The sequence below is a fragment of the Thermochaetoides thermophila genome (genome assembly GCF_000221225.1).
Source record: "Thermochaetoides thermophila DSM 1495 unplaced genomic scaffold scf7180000011816, whole genome shotgun sequence".
Lineage (NCBI taxonomy): Eukaryota > Fungi > Ascomycota > Sordariomycetes > Sordariales > Chaetomiaceae > Thermochaetoides > Thermochaetoides thermophila.
Window position 1 is genome coordinate 3,192,349 of NW_006383032.1, and position 22,372 is coordinate 3,214,720.

General features: G+C 54.8%; 5 protein-coding genes across 5 annotated transcripts; 3 read left to right on the top strand and 2 right to left on the bottom strand.

The window, feature by feature from the left end:
• Positions 1-702: 702 nt before the first annotated feature.
• Positions 703-3,893, top strand: CTHT_0029580 (KH RNA-binding domain-containing protein; the record flags this gene model as incomplete). The annotated part of the gene is made up of 5 exons (XM_006693350.1): positions 703-1,212; positions 1,265-1,534; positions 1,584-2,045; positions 2,130-3,008; positions 3,063-3,893. The coding sequence occupies 5 exons, from the start codon at positions 703-705 to the stop codon at positions 3,891-3,893; spliced, it is 2,952 nt and encodes a 983-aa protein (XP_006693413.1).
• Positions 3,894-5,852: 1,959 nt separating this feature from the next.
• Positions 5,853-9,146, bottom strand: CTHT_0029590 (putative spindle pole body component (alp4) protein; the record flags this gene model as incomplete). The annotated part of the gene is made up of 2 exons (XM_006693351.1): positions 5,853-6,377; positions 6,546-9,146. The coding sequence occupies 2 exons, from the start codon at positions 9,144-9,146 to the stop codon at positions 5,853-5,855; spliced, it is 3,126 nt and encodes a 1,041-aa protein (XP_006693414.1).
• Positions 9,147-9,812: 666 nt separating this feature from the next.
• CTHT_0029600 (uncharacterized protein) lies at positions 9,813-10,803 on the top strand (the record flags this gene model as incomplete). The annotated part of the gene is made up of 4 exons (XM_006693352.1): positions 9,813-9,837; positions 9,898-9,910; positions 9,987-10,560; positions 10,630-10,803. The coding sequence occupies 4 exons, from the start codon at positions 9,813-9,815 to the stop codon at positions 10,801-10,803; spliced, it is 786 nt and encodes a 261-aa protein (XP_006693415.1).
• A 558-nt stretch (positions 10,804-11,361) lies between these two features.
• Positions 11,362-14,761, bottom strand: CTHT_0029610 (uncharacterized protein; the record flags this gene model as incomplete). The annotated part of the gene is made up of 5 exons (XM_006693353.1): positions 11,362-11,733; positions 11,914-12,679; positions 12,735-12,785; positions 12,866-14,576; positions 14,626-14,761. 5 exons carry the CDS (start codon positions 14,759-14,761, stop codon positions 11,362-11,364), a joined length of 3,036 nt encoding a protein of 1,011 aa, XP_006693416.1.
• A 5,254-nt stretch (positions 14,762-20,015) lies between these two features.
• On the top strand, positions 20,016-21,728 carry CTHT_0029620 (uncharacterized protein; the record flags this gene model as incomplete). The annotated part of the gene is made up of 1 exon (XM_006693354.1): positions 20,016-21,728. The coding sequence occupies one exon, from the start codon at positions 20,016-20,018 to the stop codon at positions 21,726-21,728; it is 1,713 nt and encodes a 570-aa protein (XP_006693417.1).
• Positions 21,729-22,372: the final 644 nt, after the last annotated feature.

Sequence of the window (22,372 nt, forward strand, 5' to 3'; positions counted from 1 at the left end):
CAGACTGCTTGCCAGTCAGGTCTTTTTTAGGAGTCAGGTCTAGGCTCGGTTTCGCCCTCTTGCCCTGCTGAGAGCGTCCCTCATTAGCCCCAATTGCCTCGCACCTCCCGCCCACTCCGCGTCACTCCCTTTCCCCCCCCCCCTCTCTCCTCTCCCCACTCAAGCAGCAGCAGCGGCAGTAGCAGCAACGACAACAACAAGCAGCAAGCAACAGCAGCACACTGCCTGCGCCACTGCTCCTGCTCCATATCACCACTGCGACAATCACAACCACAACTACACAACTACACCGACGACCTGCACTACGGTTCACGGCTCCCGCTAGCCAGCCCGTCAACGGTCAGCCCCTCGATTCGGGTTTACGCGACCACGACAGCGTCAGCGTCCACGGTACCCCTTCCAAAAAAAAAAAAAAAAGAATCCACGACAGCGACCCCGACGCCGGCAGTCCAGTGCGTGCGTGCACTCCAGCGTCTGCCGACCGGTGTTATCAACATCGACATCGACATCAACGACGACATTTCAATCAAAGATACCCCTCATCGTAGCGAACACGAGCACAATTAGCAAATCCATCGACCTGGCCCGCCGACATCGTCTCCATCTTCATCGCCGTCGACAACTCGCACATTTCAGCCCACACACTCTGCATCCGCCGACACCGGGCAGCGGGCGGGCTTCGTCACCACAACTCCATCCACCATGAACAAACTCGCAAGCATGCGTCACTGGCCCGAGCGGATGAGCCCTGCCAACTTCAGCATGTCTCGGGCCAACATGGGCATGCAGGCCGCCATCAACCCGCGCAGAGATCTCGCCGCTCAGCCGCCGCCGCCCCCCATAGCCGCGCCGCCCCTGGCCGACGGGCCCATCTTCTACAGCTTCAACGTGCCCCTCTCATCCGATCTCGCCGGCCCGGATACCGAGGACATCCTGCACGCCACTACCGACGCCGTCCTGCGCTGGACACACCCCGCCGAGGCCCCCGACGACGTGCCTGTATATGAGCTGCCCGTGCACCAGCAGAACCTGGCCCAGCTGCGCCAGCTGTGTCGTGATATTACCGCGAACCCGCTGCCCATCGAGGCGCATGTTATTTCGACTACCCCGAAGCATGTGCGCGGTCAGGTTACCACCGTGTGTCTGTCTGGCGCTCCCGAAGTCGTCTACCAGACGCGGGAGACTATTTTGAACTCGGTTCCTCTTGGACTGGTGGGTATCTTGAAAGAGGGTTATCTTGATCATTATGCTAATGAGACAACAGCGCTGCACTGAGGTCGTTGTCGATGGGCACCTGGTTGCCAACCTGTCCGAAGGCGTCCTTAAGAAGCCGGTGATGGACTTTCTGGACGAGACATCGTCTTTCTGTGGCGTCGACATCTTCCTGCTCGGCCCCAAGCTGACCCCGCTCGGTGGCAGTTTGGAAGCTGATGTCGACTCACGCCGCGACCAGCGCTGGCGTGTGGCCATCTACGGCGACTACCTCTCGTCTGAACATGCGAAGACACGCGTGCTCATCCATATTGACCAACTTGTATGTGAAATGGGGAACTCGCTGTGGTGGATGATGCTGACCAGGGCAGCTCGGGAGGATCGTTGATGCCGTCAAGTTTGACTCGTCCCTGCATCAGATCGTGTGCGGCCGCAACCGCAAGAACATCAAGCTCATCGAGTCCATGACCAACACGGCCATCTACTTCCCGCCACCCTTCTCTCAGTGTTACCGGTACTGCCCGCCGAAGGCTCAGCGCCGCGACCCCACCGAGATCTTCATCACGGGCGAGAACCCGCAGAACATAGAGCAGGCCAAGTTCCGGCTGCACGAGCTGCTTGCCCGCATGCGCATTTTCGTCAAGGACGTCACGATCCTGCCGTCCAAGATCGATAGCATCCTGCTCACCCGCATGGACAAGGTGCGCAAGATCATCGAGGCCAACGGCACCTTTATCATGTTTCCGACCCTGGGTGCCCGTCAGTTGGCTGTGCGCGGCCAGGCCCTCGAGAATCTGCACGTGGAACGGTCTATTCGCGAGTTGATGTCTTTGGTAGGTCTGACAGTCCGAACGTATAGAATGCAGCTAACGTAGTAGGTCGGGCAATTCTACACGGCCTCCTGGACCTTCTTGCAGCCGGTGCTCAACCAGCCGAGCCCGATCGACATCCGCGCCATGCTGGGCGACATCTGCGCAAACTCGGACGCCGAGGTCGCCTTCGACCGCCAATCTTTCCAGATCACCGGCTCGGACGAGTCGGTCAAGGCCGCCCTGATGGTCATCTCGCAGATCAAGTTCGCCTTGCACGCCCCGTACCAGATCCGGGTGCGCATCGAGCTGGCGAACGAGCACAAGGAGTTTGTCAGCGGCAAGAAGAACGGCAAGATCAACAAGATCATGGGCCAGAGCAACGTGCAGATCATGTTCGACAACTTTGGCGAGTACAACTTCAACATCGAAGTCATTGGCAACACGTACGAGTCCCTGAAGCAGGGCTTGACCCTGGTCGAGCAGGAGATGCCCGCCTCCATCTCGTTCCACGTGCCCGACCAGTACCACAAGCGCATCATCGGCATCGGCGGCCAGCACATCCAGCGCATCATGAAGAAGCACTCGGTCTTTGTCAAGTTTTCGAATGCCATGGATCGGGGTAAGTGGCTCGAGTTCGAGGCTGGGGGCAGGCTAACAGGCGAAGGTGGTTTAGGCCGCGATGATGATGACAGCAGAGTGGACAACGTCATCTGCCGCACGCCCGCCCGTAACGCGCAAAACCTGGAGCTTGTCAAGAGCGAGATCCTCGAGATGGTCGACCGCGTCGACTCGGAGTTCACGTCGCAGATTGTCAACGTCGACCGCCTGTACCACCGCCAGCTGCTGACCCGCCTGCCCGAAATCGAGGAGCTGGAGCGCAAGTGGAACTGCAAGATCAACTTTCCCAGCACCGAGCAGGCCAGCGACGAGATCACCGTTACTGGTCCACAGTGGCTGGTGCCGAAGTGCATTGATGCGTTTTTGGTAGGGTCTGCAGGCTAACTTAATTATTACCTCCTTCAAAGCTAACAAGCCCAGGGCATGGTCCCCGACAAGCACGAGCTCGTGTTGGAGCGGTCAACGCCGCTCATCAAGTTCTTGGAGTCGCCCGAGTTTGTGCAGACGATCGTGCCGAAGCTCAAGACGCAGTACGAGATTGACCTCACCGTGCACGAGGACCCCAAGGAGCGCACCGTCGACGGCGCGCAGACGGTCACGTTGCTGTGGCAGTTCACCCGCAACAGCGCCCCGGGCCTGCGCGACGCCATGGACTACCTGCAGACGCAGTTTGCCACGGCCAACGTGGAGCCGGTCGTTGTGCGGGGTGCTATTCCGCGTCCCAAGTCGGACACCTTCGAGGAGGCGCTGCCTTACTTCAACGCCAAGGTGCTGCAGCAGGCGCCGCCGTCAGTGGCAACGGACTCGCCGACTCGCTCTGGCTTCGGCGACGAGGTGGCCCGCGAGAAGAGCAACCTGCTGGCGTGCCTGCGCAAGCCGGGCAGTATGTCGTCCATCTCGTCGTTCCTGGACCGGCGCAAGAACAGCTCGCAAAACGCAAGCAGCTTCTTCAAGGGGTCCAGCAACGTGTCCAAGTCGTCGCTTATCTCCATCGAGTCGACGCGCAGCTTCAACGCGGACCGCAACCCTTGGAACGATAGCGGCGTCAACTTGCCCGAGGATGACCACAACATCTGGGGCCCGCCTACCAACCCTTACGGCAACGGTGTCGACAACAAGCTGACGGTGCCACATCCGGGTGACGTCACGCCGCGACACCACGCCCGCCAGTCGGCCGACAGCGGGCGGCCGTCCACGTCTCATTCTACCAATTCAGGATACCCCGGCCCGATTCCCGGGCCATTTCGTTAGATTCCTCTTTCGAATCACGGTCATCGTCATCATAACAACAATATCATGGTGTTCTCGGCTCTTTGTTTTTTTTTCCCCGCAAGGTTTTAGACAAATGGAAATTGTGGTTTGTTTTTTTTTTCGTTCTATTCGTTGGGGGGGGGAGCACAAGAGATAGGATGTGAGTGAAAGATGAGAAGATGGGAGATTGGGAGAGTGGAAGGAAGAGAAATACCCTAACGTATCGGCTGGATATACCCCTGGCGCAAAAATACCCCGGTAGTTGCTCTTGCTCTGCATATTTGATTGATTGACTTTGAGACTTGAACTTGAAACGGTCGGTTGCTTTGCGAAAAGAAAAAAAAACAAAAGTCGCCGAAGTTATCATTACGAAGATTGTTGTTGTGTTGTTGAAGAGAGGTTGAGTGTTTTAGTTGAGTGCCCCAAACAGTATCGAAACGAGGAGAGACAAAAACAATGTCTCGAGTCTACGGAGTAACTTGAGAAAGTTGAAGTCGAGATGAGGGAACGATCATCCCTCGTTCGCGGTCCCTGCCTTCCGTTGTCGTAGTCTTGGTACCTTGGGGGGTTAGCTTCGTTTGCTAATTCACTCGCTCCTTTCCGTATCTTGCTTCGGGAGGTTTTGCTGGTCCTGAGTTTAACTTCGTGCTTTAGTTTTCGGTTTGTCTTAAACCTCGGTTTGGAGAAAGGAAGGAAAAAGGAAAAGGAAAGGGAAACATGCAAAAGGGCTGGGAGATGGATGGCAGGGAACCGGGTCAGCCCCGGGGATACAGTGAGAGATGGAGTCGAGTTGGTCCTGGTTTCCACGACTCTTCTGGCTGACATTGACGAGGGGGAGGGACTGATCGAGATTGGGTTAAGTTGGTGAACTCATTTAGTAAAGACCTACCTTCCGTTCTCTTTCTATCTCTAAAGTCGAGTTGGGAATTCGACTTGAAAGATAAAAACATGGTCACGGAAGCGCATGGTTGGGTCTATTAGGTGGTACCTAAGCTAGGCTAAGAAGCAGTCTGAATGGAAGGAAACCGGGAACGTGATCGCCAGATAGGAAGTCTTCCTCAATATACCATCATCATTTGTGGCTACCTACCTACATAAACGGCATAATTAAGTAGCTGTTTATAGCAATCCCCATCATCGCAACCGATGTACCCATCGCAGACTCGTCATATAATGAAAGGAAGAATTGACTCAAAGAATTGGGAGTTGGCTGAATGAACAATCAATGGAGATAGAGAGAATTGAGGTATCGAGGAGGAGGAACCAGCAAGTTCGAAGGACGCATGATGGCGCCAGGCTGGCTTAGAATGGTATTCTCCCTTGATGTCTCAGGTAGGTGTTAGGTGCTAGGTAGGTAAGGGGTACTTAACAGGTACATTACTTGTCTGCACAACTCAATGTTTTTTTATCATACAACAACTTCACAAGACTCTTCCATCCGATGTATGGATTGTGAATAAATGACAATATCATTTCCCCCCTTCCCCCCCCCCCCTCCCTCCCTTATCACAGCATGAGATAGAGGCAGGTCAGGTGCCCTAGTCCCTTTGAGTTAGACGTAAATGAGGGCTGTGGATAGTCTTACCAAGCTTGTACTCCATACGTCAGCCTTTAGTTGTAGCCATAATGTTGCTATAGAGTAAAATAAAATACACTTGAGCAAGTTGACATCAAACACTTAGGTAGGGATATGTCTCCCGGTAGGTAGTCAATTAAACACCCCCTTTCCTTAACCACTGACATTTCACTCCCATCCAGTAAACCATGCAATACCCATTTGCGTTTCATAAACCATTCCGATTCCCTCTTTCCCATCCATCACAATCACACACACACACACACACACACACACACACACACACACATCCAAAAAAAAAAAAAAACTCCATACAGAAACTTAACAAACCGCCTTCCACCCATCGCCCGAAAGCAAGATGCGTACGTATCCTTACAAGCTCACTAAACCACAACATCCCCCACCACCCCAACACTTTCATCTTCAGTCCTCCCCCGTCCCGCCCACTCCGTCCCCTGATTTGCTGTGCTCGGTCTCGCGCACAAACTCAGTAAGACCACGGTTTCAGTCGCCGCATAGTGGTTCAAGGCGTCCAGCAGTATCTGGAGGTGCCTGCTAAAGTTTGTCTCCCACTTGCGGATGACATCGAAGAGTTCGGTGATCTTGGCGGATTCTTTGTCCTCTTTCTCTTTTGTACTCTTGTCGTTATCTTTGGAAGGGTCACCACTTCCTTCGGATTGGGGTTGTTGTTGTGTGTTTGAGTCCGGTTGAGAGGTTGATTGGGATTGGGATTGGGATTGTGAAGAGGAGGAGGATGATTGAGAGGGACGAGCAGCGCGGATGGCCTGGAAATGCTTCCACTGCGCGTCGGTCATGGTAGGGGGTTTGGTCGTTCCCGACAAGTCGGGGTCAGCCTTTTCCAGCTCGCGCGAAAGCCAATTCGTGTAGGTGGCGAAGACAGTGCAGGTCTGCATTAGTTTGGAGTGAATCTACTCCAGTCAGCGCCTAACCCATCACCCATCACCCAACAACGTAGAGAAAAATATATATATATATATATATATATAGTAAGATAGGTTGGTTGGTTGGTTTTTTTTTTGAGGGGGGGGGGAAAGGGGTTTGGTTGAAAAACTCACCCTGAGCAGCTTACTATTCGTCAGCATGCACTCCTTCAAACACGTATCCAAAAAATCCACATGATCCTGCATCAATTCATCCACCGTCCTCGTCACGCCCTCCCCAGCTCCAACCCCAGTCCCATCCGCCCCTTCACCCGTTTTGAGTCGCGCCATCAGAGCCTGCCAATTCGGCTCAATCACCTCGGCCGTACAAAAGTACAATAACTGCTGCACGAAGACTAGCATCCTTGCACGCAGAGTCCACACCCGGCGTTTCCACATCTCCAACCTTTTTGCCGTGGCAGACTTGTGTATCCACGCCGGGTTGCGCGTATGCGTCTGCCACGTCGATGATAGCTGCGACTCGAGGTACCGTAGTGAGAGTAGGTACCGAAATAAAGCCTGATACCGCCAGATCGTCTTGCGCGAAATCACCAACGATACCGGGAAGGGAACGGTATAATCCAGCTGCAGCGAGGTAAACCCGGTAGCATGCTTATCCGTTTCCGGCGCGGCCGACGCTGATGTTAATGCAGAGGTAATATTTGCCAAAGGCTGCAGCGCATCCCCCTGCTCGATGCCGGTGATGTTCACGACCCGTTGGAGGGATTTGACGAGCGTGATCTCGTTCATTTCCACTTTCACATCCTCCTTGAACGGGTCTAGCGAGACGATACTCCCCGGCTGACGGAGGACAAGGTCGAGGAGGGATTGCAGCTTGCTCGTGTTGACCGACTTAACGGGCTTGCGCAGCTCGGAGGCGCCGAGCTCGAGGAAGTAGGAGAAGTAATCGGATGGGTCAAGGAAGAAATAGTGTTTTAATGACCGTAACCGGGCCGGCAGATCGTGTGCTGTGAGGAGCAGACGCATGAGCGATGCATTGGCGTGCGCGTAGGCACTATTAACGTTGTCGAGAAACCTGGGATCGTCAAATGACACGGGCAGGTCGCGCACGTGCAGGGAGACATCGACGCCGCCACACTCGCGGACGACGTTCAGATACTTCCCCGCCAGCAGCACCTTGTGCTTGACGGGTTCCAGCTGCGGCGGTACGTCCGCTTCGCGGATGGTGTACCTTCTCTCCCAGTATTCATCTGTATAATCCTGCTCGAGCCGTTCCCGTTTGATGCTACTCTGCTCCTTGATGAGGAACTCGCCGTGCGGGTCGTTGATGGCGCCGTGGTGCAGCCACTCGTTCAGCATGGTCATGTAAGGCCGAGAAGCGTCGCGGAGCAGGGAGGTGAGGAGCGTTCTCGCGGCCGGGTCGCCCGACATGCACTCCAACCTGTTGGTCAGTATCCCTAACACCGCGCCCCCCTTACATATCTTCTTCGCCGTCATCGCGCCCACCGCCAACTCGCCTGTATTCTGCAGCTGCTCCAGAATAGCATCGATATCATCCGTCGAATCATTACTCTCATCATCCCCTGCGCTCTCGTCCTCCGCCAACAACCCATTTCTCCTCAACAACTCCCTCGCCAAATCATACAACTGTGCCAACACGTGCGCCGTGGGCAGCACATGTATGTTCAGCACCTGCAGTGTGAATCCCTCATCCGTCAGAAACTGCGTTTCCAGCTGCGCTACCATGACTAAGTACTCGTGCAGCAGCCTCCGGATAGCAGCACACAGCGCGTGGTTGACACTCCCGTACTCTTCTCGGCTCAGCACGTCCACGAAGGCCTCTAAAGCAGAATAGTGCGTCGCCACGCGCAACATGCCCTGTGTCAGGTCCGCCAAGCTGGGATCCAAACCTGGTAAGATACGCCAGCTGGGCCCCGTCAGCCGGGCTTGCTCGTCGTGTGGGTTGTACCCCTTCGCAAAGCGGATGTATTGTCCTTCGTAGCCCATGAACACAAATAACAAATCATCCAGTATGACGGCCTCTTGCGCCTCAAGCGAGAGCTCGCTCAGCGGCTTAGGCTGGAGCGAACCCGGTGCATTAGCCGCCAAAGGGGGCACCGAAACGCGACATGCCAATGGGGCGGTTGTTAGCGGCAATAAACTCGCCTCAGGCTCCCACGGGGGAGGCGGGAGGGGATGCTGTGGTTTATCCTGGGAGAAGCTTGACGACAGCGGGGGCGGGATGCCGGGGGAGCCGAGGCGCATATCTCGTACCGCCGGTCTAGACGACGGGCCTGAGGAGCGCTGTTTCTTTTCGGGAGGGGGGGCAGCTGACCGACGCTGGGCAGGAGGACTGCGTGCGCGCGAGATGAGTGTTTCGCGTGTGGTGATCTGGATGCGTTCAGTGCGACGCTCTTCGAAGGAGGCGTTTGCTGACCGCGAACCACCGCCTGCTCCTCCTCCTCCTCCTCCTCCTCCTCCTCCTGCTGCTGCTGCTGCTGGATGTGGGGGTTGGCTGGTTGGCAGGGGAATGCCAGAGTTATTCCTCTTGTGTGCTGTTGTCGACGAGGACTCTGCATACCGCGCGCTGTTGTTGGTGGTAGTCCTCGACTCGGTCCGGGAGAAGTTAGAATTGGGGTTGTTCAGGTTTGTGTTACTTGTGCTGTTCGGGTCTGGGATACGTGTGCGCGAGGAACGATCTCCTCCTCCGGCGGCAGAGGCAGAGGCTACGCCGTTGGGACGCTTTTCGGTGTAGGTGCTCGGGCGGGACGACATGGTAGGTGATGTTTTCGTAAGTGTCGCTGGTGGTGTCGAGAGAGGAGCTTACATTCACCGAGGAGCGGGCGGGGTGTGCGAGGGGGCATCGACGGGGTTTATGTGTGCATGAGAAGCGCTGTCGAGGTGGAATTTCTGGGACAAATATCGAATTATTTTACTTCATGATATTTCTCTCCCCCAAACAAAAATCGGTTCGGCGGGGCGCTACGCAGGTTCTTGCCTCTGGTGATGCGCCGTTTGTACTTTTCTCTTCGCTTTCATACAGCCCAGCGCGACACGGTCCACGCCCACGTCGCTCCTGCTCAACGCGATGGATGGAGCTAACCTGTTTATGGTTAGTACCATCTAAGGTGGGGTTCCCGGCAGGGTACGTACCTGACTGCCCGCCGCCAACCACTGTCCGCTAGATGCTGTGGAGAGTGGGGAGCTGCGTCGACCTTCGTGCCTGGACCTCAGCTTCAGCCTTACTTCATCTTCCCGCTTTTACCTCCCATCTCGACTGCTGCCGACATCAACAACACCCCGCTTGACGACTCTTTGCTCCGTCTGCGCCATTATCGCCTTTTCTTTTTCTTCCCCCGCCCACAACCCAACAATAGCCTGACTTGGAAGCCGGCCAACTCTCAATACCCTCCGCCTAAGGAACCCACTTCCATCACCAACATGTTCGTCGCCAGATCAGAATACGGTGAGTTTTGCCCCTCATTAGGGCTTCGTTTTGGAGTTCAGAAGGCTGACAGATATTCAGACCGGGGGATTAAGTAAGCTCTTTCTTTCCATCCAACCATTACCCCTTGAAACCCCTCTCCGAACCCCTCCCTCTCTCTCCAAGCGCAGCTTCACCTCCTCGGAGATCAACCCCTCCCCCCTAGCTAACATACCCAGCACCTTCTCCCCCGAAGGCCGCCTCTTCCAAGTCGAATACTCCCTCGAAGCGATCAAACTCGGCTCGACTGCGATCGGCGTCGCCACCTCGGAAGGTGTCATCCTCGGCGTGGAAAAGCGCGTAACCTCTACCCTCCTGGAAACCTCCTCGGTCGAAAAGATCGTCGAAATCGACCGGCACATTGGCTGCGCCATGTCCGGGCTGCAAGCCGACGCCCGGTCGATGGTCGAACACGCACGAGTCGAATGCCAGTCCCACGCGTTCCATTATAACGAGCCGTTGAGAGTGGAAAGCTGCACGCAGGCGATTTGCGATCTGGCTCTGAGATTCGGAGAGAGTGCCGATGGGGAGGAGAGTATCATGAGCCGGCCGTTCGGCGTGGCGCTGCTGATTGCGGGGATTGATGAAGATGGGCCGCAGCTGTATCACGCAGAGCCATCGGGAACATTTTATCGCTATGATGCGAAGGCGATCGGGAGCGGGAGTGAGGGGGCGCAGGCGGAGTTGCAGAATGAGTATCACAAGGTACCGCCATATTTCCCCCGTCTCTACTATTTCTAAGGATGTGTGAATGGTTTACTAACGAGGATGTAGTCCCTCACCCTCGCCGACGCCGAGACACTTGTGCTCAAGACGCTCAAGCAGGTCATGGAGGAGAAGCTCGATGCCAAGAACGTGCAGCTGGCCAGCGTCACCAAGGAGCGCGGCTTCAGAATATACACTGACGAGGAGATGGCTGCTGTTGTCGCCCGTCTGCCGGCCAACTGAACTGACATTGTTGGCCTAGGGGGATACAGCGTCTGGAGCTAAGGAGATGAAAAGGGGGGGGGGGGGAAAAAAACAATATATAATAATATGAATGGTATTTGATGCGTCGATTTCCTCCCTATGCCTGTTACAGACCCCATACCATAAAGACGTGATGCAAAGTGAAGATGCCAACACTTCTCTTACCCTTCATATTGCCTACTGTTTATTTAACTATTATTTTTAATCTTTTGTTCATTTCCAGGGCCACCCAGCCCATTATTGATCCCCATATGTACTCCCAAATTATCAACAAAAGACCTACCCAGCCCTGGCATCACCCATCACCCTACCTTCGCCCATTAAGTAGTAGTTAGTGCCCAACCGTCTCTAGTTCATACGCATCCAAAATGCACAGTCCTCCCCCACCCCCCCCACCCATCCCCCAACCAAAACTTCCAAGCCAAACCATTAATTACTCCCTTCGCTCTTACCATTATCCTTCAACCCCCCCCTCCCCTCTCTCTCTCCATACTCATACTCACCCTTGAGATTCACTACACCCTGTTTACCTCTACCCTATTGCTTCTCTTCCTCCTCATCTTTCAGCCTCAACGTATACAAATCTCTCTCCACGCTCAACAACCCCAGCGCATAATGCGCCTGCTCGCTCCGCTGCAGCACTAGTCTATCCTCGCCCCTCCGCACCGCCTGTAGCTCATGAATGCGTCGCTCAATCCCCCGCGGACGATGCCACGTCTGCGTGGTGGGCGGGAAGAGAGGACCCAGCTCAGGCGGGGATTCGTACGCCGGGCCCCGACCCATTTCATGAGCTTTGCGCCAACTTGTCTCGCAGCCGTCGGCTATCTGGCGGGCGGACTGCCAACCGGTGAGGCGGGCGATTTCACGCACGCGGCGGATGAGCCAATGCCGTTGGTGGAGGTCATTGAACTATTTTTGCTCTGTTAGCATCACTTCTTCTCATGAGGGTAACGAGGTGAAGAGAGTGGGTGAAAAACTAAAAGAAAAAGAAAAGAAAAGAGAAGAGAAGAGAAGAGAAGAGAAGAAAATACTAGCCTGAACGCCCGCCACAAAGAGACAAAAACCACTCTCTAAAAACGCCGCCGCCACCGTCGTCGGGATCTCCTGTAATCCCGTCGTATCCTCATACAATCCCGCAGCAATCCTAGCCACTTCATTCGCGTACTGCGCCGTCTGCTGAGCGGCCATCCCTGCGGCTACTAACGCCAACGGAGGCATCGCCGGATGCGACCTGTGTAAAATAATCATACCCATGTAGTAGTTCATCCATATCCCTGCTATGCTGTAAGTTCTGTACATCAGCGCCGGCCCGAAGGGCGTCATCTCCGGGAAGGAGTATTCTGCGCTCATGGGCTCGAAATCTGGCCCTAGGCGGGAACGAAACACATCGAATGCGCGACGGATTTCTTCCCATTCACGATGGGCAGCGGCAGTGGCGGCCGCTAAGTCGGCTTCGGGATTATCGAGGGGGTCGGACGAAGGCGATGGCGGTTGCTCGCGGGGCGGGGAGAAGCCCCGAGGGATGTTGATTTGGCCTGAGGAGGGCATAAGACCGGGGAATGGGGGCGGGGAGTGGCCACGGCCGAAGCCAGCGGGACCAAAGCCGGGAGGGGGGCCGGAGCCGCGACCTGCGCCGGCACCTATGGGTGGTCCCTGACCTGGGGGAGCTTGACCCGGAGGGCCCGGGGGACCGGGGGGACCTCCGGGAGAACCGCCTGGAGGGCCTCCGCGACCCATGGCCGCGCCAGGAGGGCCGCCATGGCCCTTCCAGACTTTGCGTTTGCGGGCGAGGTCGCGAGACGCAAAGTTGGCGAGCCGGCCGAGGAGGAGAAGGAGGTGGTCGAAGGTGCCGTAGCTGGGTGTGTCAGTGAGATGTCAACCAACTAACTCGGGGGAGCTGGGTGACTTACATCTGATTGATATTCCCAAACGGCCCCCGCGGCGTGCACTGCGTCCACTTACTGTACTCCATCCTGCTTCCGTCAGCATCTTCCCTCATCCATCAACTTCTCCTCGAGTCCATCAAGTGTCAGTCACTTACAGCAACTTCGTCCCTCCCAAGAAGCTCTGATACACATCCATCTTCAAATACCACCAGTACAGATCCCTCAAATGCTCATACGTCTCAACATCCCTCTCCGTCAAATACTTGTCCCTCCTATACTCCCCGCCGCCCTCCCCCAACACAAACCCCTCCGGCCGTTCATACTCCACCTCCTGGCCCGTCAACTCCCAAATCAACCGCGTATCCACATCCTCCAGCACGTGCAATCCATTCTGGGGGCGAAAATGATGCCTCTGTCCTTCTCCTCGACCCCCTTCAAAGAGGCAATGCTCATCACAAACATGTTTTTTCACCTCCTCTTCCCACTTCCTCCTCCTCCAAGCCAGCACGTCCCTCGTCATCCTCCCCAGCGGAATCTCCCTCAGGATCGCCCTCGCTCCCCATAGATGCTTACACCACTTATCATGATCCGAATTCCACACCTCATAAAACCCTAGAAGCAACGTTGCGGCCAGAGTAGCCGGCTGCGTCCTGCGCTGTGGGCTTTGATAATTCTTCGCGATCCTCCTAATACACAAGTGATAGTGCTTCATCGCCGCCGTAGGCGGATACCCCTGCAGTTTAGAAATCTGCAGCGACGCGAGCGCAAGCATGGCTTGCATCAGGGCCGGGTGGTTGAAGGCCATGATGGGGAATGTGTACGTCCAGATGTGCTGCCGATACTTGGGAACCGGCTGGCCCTGGAAGACGGGGGTCGGGTCGAACGGGTGGCGCTCGTACAGCGACATGCTCTGGCCGGTGATGTTGACAAAGTGCCAGAAGACGGCGGCGGTCTGGGGGTCGTTGAGCGGGGAGGAGGCCGACGAGGGAGTGTATTCGGCGAGCGTGAAATTGTACTCGTTCATGCCGGCGAAGGTGCGGATGCGCACGCCATATACGTCGGATTGGTGGTGTTCCGGGGCGAGTTGCTTGGCGACCTGGATGCCGAGGTCGTTGGACTGGAGATGGACGAGGTGGTCTTCAGGGGGCGCCTCGTCGTCGGATTCGCCGATCGAGGCTTCGTCGTCGGGTTCCCAATAACCTTCTTTTTCGGGGAGCTCATCGGGGACAACGGGCTGGACCATGCTCACTTTGCCGGTGCCGTCGGCGAGGAAGGTTGCTGAGCCGGCTTCGGCTATCTGCTTCTCGAGCTGCATCTCCAGCTCCTGCTCAGATGGCAGACCGGGAGACTCGCGCGGCGGCGTAGGCTGCATGAACGGCGCAGGCTCGAAGGTCTGCCTGGGGAACGGCAGGCTCCCCAGCGCACCGTAGAACTCTCCCTGAGTTGCGTTTGGTGACGGATCCCCCCCGACAAATGAGACCTGGCTGGGTGTCGAGAGAGGCGAAGGACTCTGCGGTTGATACGGCGCAGGCCTCTGCTGTACAAAGCCCCTGGTAGCCCCGGAACTCGAAGATGCCGCGGCATGTCCATGACCATGAGCTTGTCCATACGCCTGCTGCGCATAGGTAAGCGGCGTGGTATTCGAGAACTCGACAATCGGCGGCTTAGGCGCAATCAGCGGCGCCTGGGACGAGCCGCCCTGCGCCCTCTGGGCGTTGATCAGCTCCTGCTGGCGACGATGGTTAAGGGAAAAGGCCGGACGAAACTGGAGCTTCTGCGTATAACCCTCGCACTCTCGCTTGGACTTGATGCAGTTATTACAGATCGGTTTGCCCTCGTCGCACTTGATGCGGCGTTTGCGGCAGGCTAGGCATGTCAGTATGTGCCTAGACGCTAAACTGAGTGAAGAACTTACTACGACAGCCCGTTTTGGTCCTCTTCCTCTTCCTTTGGGCCTGCTCAGAGGACGGCTGGTTCCCCTGACTCCCCTCAGATGGGACAGTCGATCCAGCAACAGGCTGGGCCTGCTCGACCGGCTCGACAGACTCCATGCTCAGTTCTCCCTGGGCCAAACAGGATGCGTAATGTGTTTCTGAGTAAGTATATGATTTGTTTATGATCTGTGACTTGCGATCCGCCCCACTGTACGGACGGAGTTCTTAAACAAACAATTCAGGAGCAGTATATGTATATGCCGAGGTGAATGGGACGGTCTGGATCCTACCGGGGAAGTACGCATACATGATCAATCGGCGAAAAGATGTAATCTCCCAGGCACGTATGTCGATCGGGATTAGGCAGGTAGGGCTGAACGTTGAATATACGCCCGGACGGACGTACACAGAAAAAGATACTGTAGCACCCCGAGTTATCCGTACCTAGGTAATATGGAAATATGTAACAGTGTAAGTGAAAGCAGATGACCACCCGGAGGCAACGTGGGCGTCGTGTGTGTGTGTGTGTGTGTGGTGGGTGGGTGGGTGGGTGAGTGGGGGGAGGGGGGGGGGGGGGAATTGAGAGCGTGTGGGTTATCAAGCTCTGTCGACCGAAAAGCCAGCGGCCAGGGGTTCCGGGGCGCAACGTCGGCCTGCCCTTTTTAGGGTCTTGGACTGTGGTCCAGGACTCTTCTTGGGTCGTCTTTAGGGCCGGCACCTCCCGGCAACGTCCCTGCAGCCGTATATGAGAGCAGGGGGATGAGGTCAATGGCAGGCCGGCTAGGGCTAAGAGTGCCCCGGGGGGGAGGGGGGGAAGGGTTGGAGAGAAGGAACAACAGGCTAGGAATAAATCTCTGCTGCTGTGTAGCAGAGGTTGTAGAAGAGGTCGAGCTGGTTGGCGGATGTGAATCGAAGAGTCTGACTGTAGAGCAGACAATGGACTAAACGGACAGGCCAAACAAGCCAACAGACTCTTGAATGTGACTGAGACAGGTCTGGTGTAACGGAGGGTGAAGGCAATGAGCGAGGGCTTGTCTTTAGACGGGTGGTGGCAACACGCCAGAGCAGTGTGCGACGAGTTGAGTAAGTGAGTGAGTGTAGGGAGAGATATTGTCCGAGGCTATGTGTATGTAGTAACAACGATGAAAATAATCACGAAATGACAGGAACTCAAAGGATCATGAGTGGTGAGGCGAGATGTAACCAGGTAGGACGGGATCCGTAGCGTCGATCACGACAGCCCGGTGGCTCTCTGTCAATAAGTACTGGGTAGGCGGGTACGAGATGCAAGCTAGTGCTTGAGAGTCCACTCCAAGTTTGTATACATGAAAGTTAGCATAAAGGCAAGTAGACACGGGAGTAGCATCAACAACATCTCGCGGCTCAGGTATTGGACGGTCTAAGTAATTACGTGAAGGACTAAAAAGTAGGTATGGTATGCTCTGTCCTTCCTCTCCGCAGCTAATAAGGTACGGACTACTCGAGTACGGGGCTGGCTGCTGCAACGTCGGATGCTGAGACGGCCAGCAAAACAGTTGTCAGTTGCTGTGGGACAGTGCGAAAACACAAGGGGCTTGGACTTGTCCTTGGAGTCCTGGACCCTGACCCTGGTCGTAGACTCCAAGACGGAAGCACCCGGGGTTGGATCACGGTCGAGCAGGCCAGGCCGTTAGGGGTTCTGCGTTGACGTTGTGGGTTTGGATTGGATTTGGGATTGGATTTGACTTTGATTTCTTTTTTTTTCTTTTCTTTTTTTTTTTTTAACGGTTACGGATCCATCCATCCATCCATCCATCGCAGCGGCATTGGCGTTGGCATCACAGCATGCGAGTGTGACATCTGCAGAAAGCGTAGTGCAGTGTAATGGAAATTGCCCAGTTGGAGAGTCTCATGAGAGCTGAACAATGAAGCTGGAACTGACCTCTTCAAATGCGTGAAGGAGGCGTTGTTATCACGGCATCACCCGCTGAACATCCTCACCAGTCATCAACCACCAACTGCCCGTTGATGACGCTGCTGCTGCTCAGCCGGGCTGTGATCGACACGCCCATTGCCCATATCAGTCTGCCGCGCGCGCTGTGGATGTGGATGTGGATGTGGATGTATGTGCTTGGATGTGAGTGATGGTGGTCTCTCCCCTCATGAACATCCTGGGCTTGCGGGAGATGAAAAGCCATCCACAATCCTCCAGGTGCCAGGAGCTATGCCACAAGCCACAAGCCAGGGACCGGGGGGGGGGGATGAGATTGGGAAGGGGGGAGACCGACGGCCACAGAATGCGGGACGAGCCTGAGTGGCTGGAGATCGTTAGGATCGAGGAGGCCTGCTTGTGACGAGGTACTCGAGAGCCTTGGCGATGGGCTGCTGTTCAGCTGTTTACTCTGTTATTTGTGATCGTTTTTTATTTCTCTTTGATTGCTTCATTTCTGTCTTTTTTTTTACTATCGTTGGAAAAAGCTGGACCAGAGCAAACTCTGACGCTCCAGCGTTGCGCAAGGCTTGCCAGGGCCGACGTTGCATAGTGGTAACCCCCGAGCCGCCCACACACAAGCCTCGACAGATCCCCTTTTTTTTTCTCTTCCATCCTCTTCACTTTCCCAGGTCCATCGTCCAGAGTCCGTTGGCAACTACAACTTTCCAGCAGTGCCAAGAACAAAGGAAAAGTGCAGGAAGGGCTGCGGAAGCTTTTCGCAGTTGCCCCAATCGTCCGCTGTCCGCTGGCCGCTGTGCCAGGGGCAGTCCAGTGACCAGGGCCAAGGGGCACACAGAACCGTTCGGCTCCACATAACAGATCCACCCTCGTCCTCGTGCTTGCATGGTGGATGCTGTGAGTACTGCCGATACCTCTGCGAAGCAGGGGCCACCTGCCTAGGCTGCTGAGGATGGAGGGGTGCTGGATGGCAACCCCGCGGTCAAAGCAGCCTCGATGCCATCACTAACAAAATTACCTGAAATCTTGGATTGGTTTGAATTGGAAATTGACCATATTTAAAATTAAATCAAATCACATCTGGGATCCAAGAAACCTTCCATTGACGGAATTCTGCTGGCCGTTGTGCGGTAGCGATCCATCGGTCTGTCATACCCCCAGCAACTCAACGTCACACCAAAGACATCAAAATCAGCGCCGGTGCCTTTCTTTCCCCTGTAAAATAAAAAAGAAAAAAAAGGCTACGTACGATGCCGCTGTCGCTACGTCTCTGCCGAGGCCGCAATACATTCTTCTGACTGCAGCTGCATGCCGTAGCTTGCCATCGTCGCTGCTCGCTACAACATCTGCAGGGTTTGGCCTTCTGCAACGCACGATGCCCATGACAAACTGCCTATAATGTCAACCTCTGCGGTATGTGTGGAGTTGGGCCGGGACAGGACATAGGGGCAAGGCAGTCTGGTTCTGGTTCACTGGACCGGCTTCCGAGGTCTTGAGTTTTCACTTGTCTTCTTCAAGCCCGGAACACGGAGCTTCCAGCAGAAGTGGAATGGTTCTGGTTCTGTTCTGGCATCCGGAACAGGCCACGACATAAAACTGTCAGAGCTTTGAAGCAAACTGCAGATTGCAGTCGTCTTTGCGAGGCAAGCAAAGTTTGTGATACATAGCCCTCCGCTTCTTTGTGTCTCCATCACTTCCAGCCCAGTATCCCTGGGTCAAAAGAGCGGGATTCACAGCAACCAAATCCGCGATCACGCTCGTACCTCGTGGTTTTCCAACCGCCGGCTGGGGAATCGACAGAATCCAAGACCCACAGACTGCTCTGCTGGCCGGTGTCTATCTCGATGTCGATGGAGACCGAGCCGGCTCCAGTCCACAGAAGCCCCTCCGAGAGCTCCATGTCTAGATCCGAAGCCACCCGCCCCGTTTTGAGGTGTTCGCTCTTAACCCAGCCGCTTTGGCGCTGCATTATGGAAGCTTCAGGAGGTCTTCAATTCGATGGAAGGCTTCCAGAAGTGCAGCTAGAAGGTCTTAGCTGCATCTTAGGGTGTCAATGGTTCTGGGCTAACTGCTAGGGAAAAAAAAAAAAGTCCAGCTTGCAGAGCCTGGAGCTCTCCCACTGGCTATCTCGAAATCAACTGCAGTACAACTTCGCCACCAGGCCAGGTTCAATCAAACCCGATCCGTCTTTTTTCTCGGCCTTACCTATTCTTCCAGGTTTCATGGCAATGAGATTGAACTTCCATGCTGACTTTCGGCTTTAGTTGTTGGCAGCAGGGTCCACCGGGACTGGCCAAGTCATGCGAAAGAAAGACGGAGATGAAAATGACGAAAGTGGACAAAAGGCTTTCGTTGGCCGTCGTACTCGCACGCCGGTTCCTACCATCGGACTAGCACTGACGTCCCAAAAGCTGCTGTGTCACTGATGGTATGCAGCAACCCCATTGTTGGCACACCGAGAGAGGAGTCGTTCTTCGGGTTTCCATCCGTGCGGCGACATGTAGGTAAGCATCACGTCTGATTCATCTGAATGGCGGGCATCAAATGGCGGCTGCTGTTGTTCGATTGGTTGTGTTGTTTTGATACGTAGGTTCGATATCCCAGCCTTAAGACAGGGACAGGGTTAAGCCATCAGTATGTAAAACTGTCTCATTCTAACTCCAGCTCTTTGTCCGATACTCGGGTAGTGTGTCCATAGTTTGTAGGATTTTCCAAACTGTCAGTCTTGTGCCTCGGTATGTTGAGAAAGACTGAAGAGACGGGATGGAGATGACGATGATGGGATACGTCAGGAACGAGGGGAATCAGAAACACGGACAATGTGACAAATGTTTGATTCGTGGAGACAGAGATGGGGAAAGGGTGGTTGATGATAGACTTGATGCGGTTGTTGTGAAAGGAGAAGATTTGGAGAGTCGAGAGCTTCCCGTGCCAATTGCCCTTGAGATAGCAGTTGGCTCGAGACGATTAGCTTCTCTCAAATCTAAATTCGAGTTTTCACTGGCAGGCTGCACTTCGAAAAACTCTTCAGACACTTCCGTGATGTGTGCCCGACCAGAGTCACATTGATAACAGCGACAACAAGACAGCTCCAGCGGAAGCCAAAGCTGCTGTCAGGGGCAGGGGCTCCGGCGCACGGGCCCTATCAAGAAGAATTTGCTCAACCATTGGCTCGGCGCGTGTTGCGCGACGCCAGAGGAGCGTCATTACAGTGCGAGAAACTGTATAGCTCTTCCACTCGGTCTCAGCGGCTGCAGCAGCAGAGCGTTTTGCTGCAGCCCTCTCTGTTCAGAGCGACCCACTGCCCGCGGCACCTGCCGATCGAGCCCCACTAAAATTTTGGAAATCTCAACTTCATTTTCGGTATCGATTGTCGATTGCGGCCGTCACATTGAGGTGCCGGCAAAAGCATTGGGGACATACATACCTACCTACAGCAAAATGTTCCCCGTTAAAGGGCTGAGCGTCTCAGCCGACAAGCTCAAGGTCGAGCCAGGCGCCATCGTGGGCACTGCCCCTGCTGCCCCAGCGCCTGCGTCGGCTCCCGCTGTCTCTTCTTCGAAACCATCCAAGAAGAGGAAGAGGCATGGCGGTGACAAGGACGTCAATGTTGATGCGTCCAATTTGGTAGATCTCTGGGAGAAGGTGATTGAGCAAAAGAAAGAGGGGGTTGCTGATGGTGTCAAGAAGCATGAGAATAAGCGGTTGAAGAAGGAACATGAGGGTCAGGGTGAGAAGCTGAGCAACAGCAACAACGATGGCAATCAGGGGGAGCGGAAGAACAACAAGAAGAAGAATAAGAACAAGAATAAGAACCAGGGAGAGCATGGCATTCAGGTTGCACAGAAGAAGGGTCCCAAGAAGGTTGAGGGGGAGGAGGACGAGGACGACAACAACGACGACGCCGACGAGTGGGAGGGCATTGATGAGGACGAGAAGCATGCTTCTTCTGAGAAGCCAACCCCCAAGAAGGACGACAAGAAGCAGCAACAGCTTCAACAACAGCAACAACAAAAGAAGCAGCAAAAAAACCAAGAAAAAGACAACCGCAATGGCACCACCTCCAACTGGCAACAGGACAAACCGCAGCCCAAGACGGCTACTCCCGCACCCAAACTAACCCCTCTCCAAGCCTCTATGCGCGAGAAACTCATCTCCGCCCGCTTCCGTCACCTCAACGAAACCCTCTACACTCGCCCCTCGACCGAAGCCTTCAAGCTATTCGAAGAGTCCCCCGAAATGTTCACCGAGTACCACGAAGGCTTCCGTCGCCAAGTCGACGTCTGGCCCGAGAACCCCGTCGATGTCTACATCAAGGAGATTAAAGAGCGGGCTAAGGTTCGGTTCGCTCCCAAGATTAGCGGGGGAGCGGAAGGGGGAAAGAGTTTGCCTCCGGCAAGGTTCCCCCTGCCGAGGGACCAAAAGACAAAGGTGTGCACGATTGCGGATTTGGGTTGCGGCGATGCCAAACTGGCGAAGACGCTCGTTCCTCTGAAACAGAAACTCCGTTTGGAGATTCACAGTTTTGACTTACAGACCGGAGGATGCGAGCTCGTCACGCGGGCGGATATCGCCAACCTGCCGTTGCCAGACAACTCCGTTGACCTGGCCATCTTCTGCTTGGCGCTCATGGGCACCAACTGGCTCGACTTTGTCGAAGAAGCGTACCGCATTCTGCGCTGGCGCGGTGAGCTCTGGGTGGCCGAGATCAAGTCTCGGTTTGCAGGCTCCCAGGCCAGAGTCAAGCAGCCCCCTCAAAAGAAGGTCGTTGCGCATAGCGTCGGCAAGCGCAAGAAGGGCTCTGCCCTTGCTGTCGCAGAAGAAGAAGAAGGCGATCCCGAACAAAACAACCTCGACCTTGCAGTGCACGTCGACGGCGACACCTCCAAGCTCAAGAAACCCCACGAAACGGACATTACCGCTTTCGTTGAGGCCCTAAAACGTCGCGGCTTTTTGCTCAACCGCGATTTTGGCGACAACTCCGTGGACATGGGCAACAAGATGTTTGTGCGGATGCACTTTGTCAAGGCGGCGGTGCCGACGAGGGGGAAGTGCGTTCCGAAGGATGGACAGGAAGATACTACTAAGAACAAGAAGGGGGGCAAAAGCCAAAACCGAAGTTTATTGAAGAGAAGGATGAACAGGAAGAGGTGAAGGATGAGGCGGCTGTGTTAAAGCCTTGTGTTTATAAGATTCGGTGAGAAAAGGGCATGGGGGAATAGGTGGGGGGAGAGGGGGGGAAGTGGGAGTATATGGATCAGCAGGACTGGGGTACGTTGCTCCTGACTCGGTCCCTTGCGAGAGATGTGATCGATGATCGGTAATAGCATGGACAGTCAAGAGGATGTGTTTTTTATGTAGGCAATAGGTATTGGGGAAAATAAAATGGGTTTTGTCATTAAATATATATATATATATATATATTACGAAAAAAAACTTGTTCCATGATAAGAGGTGAGGGTGGTGATCATGAGGCGTGTCTTGTATCAGAAATCTCTTGCCAGAGTTAGTGGTCAGAAGAACCAGGGTTCTTTTGAGTAACAAATCCAATCAACTGCACACTGAAGTTGAAGGAAACCTTACATCCATGAGAAATCCTCATTCAACAGCTCTAGCTGTCAGTGACCATGAATTTTAAGAGAGAGAGAGAGAGAGAGAGAGAGGCGAGCTCTTCAATTTATCCTTGTGACCATCGATCTCGTGAAGCGAACGCAACAAATGCCGGTTGCTGAATGCTACCGTAGATGATGATCCTCGGTTTATTGTCTACGTCTCTCGCTCATGTAATGTTTCCCCAT